This window comes from Phocoena phocoena, chromosome 6, assembly GCF_963924675.1.
Source record: "Phocoena phocoena chromosome 6, mPhoPho1.1, whole genome shotgun sequence".
Lineage (NCBI taxonomy): Eukaryota > Metazoa > Chordata > Mammalia > Artiodactyla > Phocoenidae > Phocoena > Phocoena phocoena.
The window spans coordinates 64,459,437-64,465,767 of NC_089224.1; the positions used below are offsets into that span (position 1 = coordinate 64,459,437).

General features: G+C 44.9%; 1 protein-coding gene across 1 annotated transcript in view; it reads right to left on the bottom strand.

Annotated features, from left to right (window-relative positions):
* DOCK8 (dedicator of cytokinesis 8) overlaps nucleotides 1-5,477 on the bottom strand; it is a 222,625-nt gene extending 217,148 nt beyond the window's left edge. The window contains exon 1 of the mRNA XM_065878473.1: nucleotides 5,226-5,477. Coding sequence (XP_065734545.1) covers nucleotides 5,226-5,278 — 53 coding nt within the window. The 5' untranslated portion in view covers nucleotides 5,279-5,477. The remainder of the gene's footprint in view (nucleotides 1-5,225) is intronic.
* Between the last annotated feature and the right edge of the window lie 854 nt (nucleotides 5,478-6,331).

A 6,331-nucleotide genomic window follows, 5' to 3' on the forward strand; every position in this document is an offset into this window, starting at 1 on the left:
AAGAAGTCTGAGTAGTCACATCCCTGTCTGTTACAGAGGATGGAAGGTTGAGGTGTTTTTAACATCATCTCATTCCATCACTAGCTCTGTGTGGGGAGTGAAGATGTGAGACCTGGTCCCCTGAACTCTTCCTCTCTCCCTAGGTAACCACATGACATAATTATATTTTCTTTGCCATGCAGAAGTAAACACTGACTTTACATGTACATGTGAATTGTCAGAGCTCAAAGAACTCCAACTGAAAAGCTCACCCTGGCAGAAGGTTCCTTCTATTGTACTAGATGACTGAAGTTCAAGTGGAGCTTTTCCAAGAATCCAAAAATAAAATGATTCTGAGTGTGAAAGACCAAAATTCTGAGTTCGATTGCCTGAAGCCTCTTCTTGTGGTTTTTGGTCTAGAACACGTCCGATGAATGAAGCCATTTCTGAAAGCAACCACACCTGCTCTGCCGTCACTACTGAAGAATAGCACCGTTTCACTGCAGACGTGCATTTAGACATATGAATACATATATTTTATGCTTGCATCATTTTTGCAGACAAAATTAGCAAACACGTCTCAGGAACAGCTCAGTGCCTTCTTCTTGTTCTGGTCTTTATGCCGAAAATTATTGGGATTGTTCTTTTTTTATTGAAGTATACTTGATTTACAATGTCATGTTATGATCTCACTACATTGTCAATGTCAATGTCACTTTGTACATTGGAGACGCGGGTTCGTGCCCTGGCCTGGGAAGATTCCACATGCCGCGCGGAGCGGCTGGGCCCGTGAGCCATGGCCGCTGAGCCTGCGCATCCGGAGCCTGTGCTCCGCAACGGGAGAGGCCACAACAGTGAGAGGCCCGCGTACCGCAAAAAAAAAAACTGAGACAGTAGCATGGTGTATAGTGGTTTAGGGAGAGGATTCTGAAGCAAGGCTGCCTGCATTTGAATAACAGCTCTGGTCTTAGCTGTTTGTGACTTTGGACAATTTTCATAAGTCCTTAGTGCCCAGTTTTTCCATCTGTAAAATGGAGATAGTAATTGTTCCTACATCACAGGGGTGAATGAGTTATGATATGCATAGACCCATACCTGCCATACAGTAAGAATTATACAAGCATAAGTCATTATTATTTACCCCTTTCAATCCTTAATGTCCAGAGGTTCATTAATATTTTTTCTACATTGTGCATTTTTCCTCTCTTTACCCAACGTTCTTACATTACTTTAATATTTGATCTAGTTCTATATCCTGTGTTTGAAAGAAACTAAGATTCTGTTTAACGAATTTCCAGAATAGTAATAATAATTTTTATAACACACGAAAGCCCTAAATGCTACTAAGAAAGAAAGGTAGTTGATAAGACTTGGTGCTCATACAAGGAATGTATTATGACACAATGCAGCAGTGCCTGAATTCCCCAATGCAAACATAATTATGAACTGCTTAATTCAGATGTAGTCTTTCCTTTGCGCACAGGAAGTTAGTGACAATTAAACTGAAACGAAGACAAATATCTAACGCTTATAAGAAATTAAACTTTACTCTTCCAGCTTAGAAAAATTCAGTGGTAGATCTTTTCTCTTGTATCTCCCCAAGCTGTGGGTTCTAGAGAGATGTTCAACTGTAACACATCATACGATCACATCATACAATTACACTTGGTGGTCAAAATGCAACAACAAAAAAATCCTATGATGATTTCCAACACATGGAAATTTAGGTTTCATAAGAATATGAAAGAGCCAGGGCAATCATGGGGGAATGGGCACTGGTGGGCATTCCCAGGTTCCTCCTTCACTTTGGTCCTGCCCCTAGACTGGGCAAAGCTGCTTGCAGGAAGCCAAAGAATTTGGGAACAATGAGGAACATTCTTTTCCTACTGTGAGGTAGTCTGCTCACTCTTTCTTTAGGCTGGTATGGGCAGAACTCAGCTTTTTACAAGTAAAATTTTTAATATATCAGATATGAGTATTTCCTTTATAGGGAGCACATGGATTTAACCCCACAAACATTTTTTAATGATAGTTTGTATCATTCAGGGTAGAAAGGTGAAAAATATGCTGAATGTCCTGATGGCCATATTTGCAACATTGCCTTACTTTTTTAAGTTGATCTATTTTAAAAAAAGAATAGTACATAGGCATGCAAGGGAAAATATTTTATTTTCCAACTTCAAAACTGCAAAACATCACAGTTTGTTTACATGTTAAACACTGATCAGAACAATCTGCAATGCTGCTACTGAAAGGTTTTTTTTTTTAATTACTTACTTATTTTTAAAGGAAATTCTTAAGAAATGTGGATCAAAATAGCACATGCCCAATTAAGAACAGTCTTTGGAGCAGTTTGTAATCCCAGCTCTGCCTCTGATGTTTGCATGGCCTTGAACAAATTACATGGCCTGTGCAACTACATCTCCAAGCTTCATTTTCTTCTTCTGTATGAGACATCAGGTGAGTCTCATAGGGTTTTTGTAAGAATCTAACAATATAATCTGTTAAGCACATAATACAGTGTCTGGGACATACTAAATGATCAATAAATGGTGCATTTTGATATTATCTTAATACTAGGTATGCCCTTATTAATCCATTCCTTTGAACAATAATTTCTGCCAAGCTCCTCTGCATAACTCTCTACCCAGTACACAAAACGCTTCCAAAGGGAAAACAGAACCCCCTAAACAGGAATATCCAATCCTTATTTTTGCCTGAGGATTAGGGAACATTTTAAATTTTATTTAACTTGAGGGGGGCCTTTCTTGGTCAGATTGCATCATGCATTCTGTTCCACTGGGTGTGTCTGGTATCCTCAGCACAGAGATGGAAGACGTATGAGCAAGAACTTCAACCCCAAGGGGGATCCAATCTGCTACTGGCATCATTGTTCCCAGCCCATTGGTCCCTGCACAGGAAGTTCTCCAGCTTCAGCTCTCCTTCCTACCTTTCTTTCTTAGAATCTTCAAGTTGGTGGCAATGGAGATGACGACAACAATGATGAAGCTGATAGTAATGCGGATGAAGCCAGCTAGCATTTATTTAACATTTATTCTGAGCCAGGCACTCTAAGCACTTTGTATATATTATTTCACTTAATCCTCTCAACAGTCATACAAGGTAGGTATTGATACGATGAATATCTCCATTCAACATATAAAAACTCAAAGTTTAGAGAGGTTAAATAGCATGCCCAGTGTCACACAGTTAGTCTGGTGCAGAGAGCCAATCGGTAAGCAGATGTGATTCCAGCCAGGGCCTTTATTCTTTTTTTTTTTTTTTTTAGAATCTTTGTTTTTATTATCTTCTTTCGTTGGATTAATAGACTAGTATTTGTCATGGTTACACAGGTATTATTGGTTTTTTAAATTAATTTTTATTGGAGTATAGCTGCTTTACAATGTTGTGTTAGTTTCTACTGTACAGCAAAATGAATCAGCCATACATACACATATATCCCCCCTTTTTTGGACTTCCTTCCCATCCAGGTCACCACAGAGCACTAAGTAGAGTTCCCTGTGCTATACAGTATGTCCTCGTTCGTTATCTATTTTATACATAGTATCAACAGTGTATATGTGTCAATCCCAATCTCCCAATTCCTCCCACCCTCCCACTTACCCTCGGTATCCGTACATTTGTTCTCTATGTGTCTCTATTTCTGCTTTGCAAATAGGATCATCCATACCATTTTAAGTAAGTCAGAAAGGGCCTTTATTCTGAAACCCCAGGCTACACCAACCCCACTGCTGCTTTCAAAACTGCCTTGTAGGGATCAGTGCAGGTTCTACTGCTCTCCTCAGATTAATTCCACCCAACCCCAAGGCTCTAACATATTTCTGTCAGTCATACCACCTGACCTGAAATTCACAGAGACAGAAGAGCAGCAGCTATGACAAGTGGTACATCCATCAGGAACTTCAGTTTGATTTCCCTCAGCCCCCAAAACGAACTGCCCCTCCTGCATGGTAACAGGCAAAAAACCCGATGCAGAAAAAAATCCCCATAGGGAAATCCCTGATATACTTTATGCCTTTTGACTACTACCTTTCGGCCTCCAACATTAATACACAGTACACAATAATAATTAAACTCATTTTAAAGATGAAGAAATAGTAAGGTAAGAGAAGTGGTTTGCTCACAGCTACACAACAGATGGAAATAAAAAGGCCAGTAAAGCTCAATATGCCCTCTGCAAGACCATACCACCTTATTATTCTGGGCTTCTAATTCCCCGTGGCTGAAACCTCTTCACAGTCTAACAGCACAAAAATGGACTGTGGAACTAGCCTTTCACAGGCTCAGCTAAAAGAAGACTAACTAATCCTAGAGCAATGAGGGTAGTAAAATAATAAGTTGACCCTTCAGGATGAATTCCATATTATCTTTCAACCAGACAGTCTAGATTTCTCAGGGCACGACAAAAATGTCTCCAAACACTTCTCGGCAGTTTTCAGTGGAGGAAAAACTGCAGCTAAAGCACCTTTAGTGAGAGCAGTAGATGTGCTTGCATTTAGTTTGTGCAATTTTGATTATGCATTGGATGGTGGGTTGGATCTATGTCCTTAGTTCTTTGCTGGAGTGCTAGAAATGTAAAAATGTCAGCCACAGGCCATTCCTTTTTGTTTATTTAAACGGAGAATTAAAAAAATCACTTGACCAGAGAATAAAAATAGCGATGTCAGTAGGAGCCAAACTTTTTTCTGGAAAAATAAAACGAGAGGGGAAAGCGTCCTCCTCAGAACAACCGAAATCTTGAAGCAGCTGCCTCAAAGCAAAACTCTCCTCATTTCAACCACTTCTTCTCTCGCCCCTTCTCGGAGCAGCCTCAAAGCAAGGTGCAGTTTATGAGAAACTCCGTGGCGTGCCCAGCACTGCTAACCGGGCGTCCTTCCCACTACCCGGGTCCGGCCACCTGTCAACCCCGAGGGCGGCGCGGGCGAGGCGGGGCTGGGGACGTGGCTCTGGGAAGAGGCACTGGTGACAGGACCATCAGGGGGACTGGGATTCTCGGGGAGGAGCTGGCTGAGCCCAGCCCTCGGGCCATCCCGCGCTCAACGGCCCCACCGCAGCCGCCTCGGGGCCCCGGGCCCCCCGCCGTGTCTCGGGCGCCACCCCTCCCCGCGGACTCCCTGGGACTCTGGCGGCGGCAACCTCCACCCCCACCCCTTGGAGCTGCCCAGGCGCCGCACTCCACCAGCTGGGGCGGTGCGGCCGCGAGTCCGCCGCGGGGCGCCTCTTACCTGTTGATCTTGAGCGCGAACGCGCGGCGCTCTGCGCTCGGCAGCGTGGCCATGGCGCGCCGGCGGCTCTTCGGCCTCTAGGGTCTCGTGAGGCGCCCAGCGGGGGCCCGGTGCGCCGCGGGGCTGCAGCAGCACGTGCCGAGCGGGACGCGAGCCTCATCTGTCAGTCGCAGCTGGAAACTTCCGCATTTCCACCTTCAGCGCTGAAATCACCCCGGGGGAGGGCCCAACCTCAGAGCTGCGGCGGCCAGCCCTGCCACCCGGCGCCCGGCCCGGCGCGCAGGGAGCGGAGCGCGAGGAGGGTGTGGACCCACCGCGGAATTGCCCTCCGGATGCTCGGACCGCCGGCGCGCTTCTTCCCGGGGCCCTGACCTCAGGCAGAAAGGAGCTCGGGCGGATGACCCGGCGACCACTGAGCGAGGCCGGAAACTCCATCTGCCCGAAGCTGCGAGGCTGCCAAAGGCCTGTGGGCAAGAGCTGGGAACGCGCGCCTTCCGCCCGCCCCGCACAGCTGGCGCGAGGTCGGGTAACCAACCCTGGAATTCTTTGCGCCAGGCCTTGTTAAGTGTTCGCACCATACCCTGGAGCAGGCAGCTTAAATTTAACAAGAAGAAGAAGAAAAAACGTTGGTGGAAACTTCAGGAGACATACCAACTTTCGCAAACGGTATGTCCGTCATCCTTATTGGGGTGACTTTAAATAAATACGAATCCATGCAAGGAATAAACAGTTTTTTAAAACCTGGAGATAAATGCTTTTCTCTGGAGAAGCAGTGCACAGCACTTTCCTGTGATTCAAGCATATGCTGCAACCCTGTTTATTCCAGCTTCAGACCGAGAAGTGTATGAAGTCCAGCCCCAAATTCAAGAAAAATATCGGTAAAGTCCCAGTGCTCACTGGAGTGGAAAAGTCTGTGTTTACCGACTTGCTCTAAGTTTTACTCTGCTAGAGCACTCCGTATGTAATGCCTCTGTTTGTCAACTGACCCTTAAAAAAAATACGAAATCGAGATACGTTTGGTTCAAAGCTGCATTACTGTCCAGTAGGTAGCCACTACCCACATGTGGCTATGGACCACTTGAAATTATAGTTAGTCTGAATTGAGA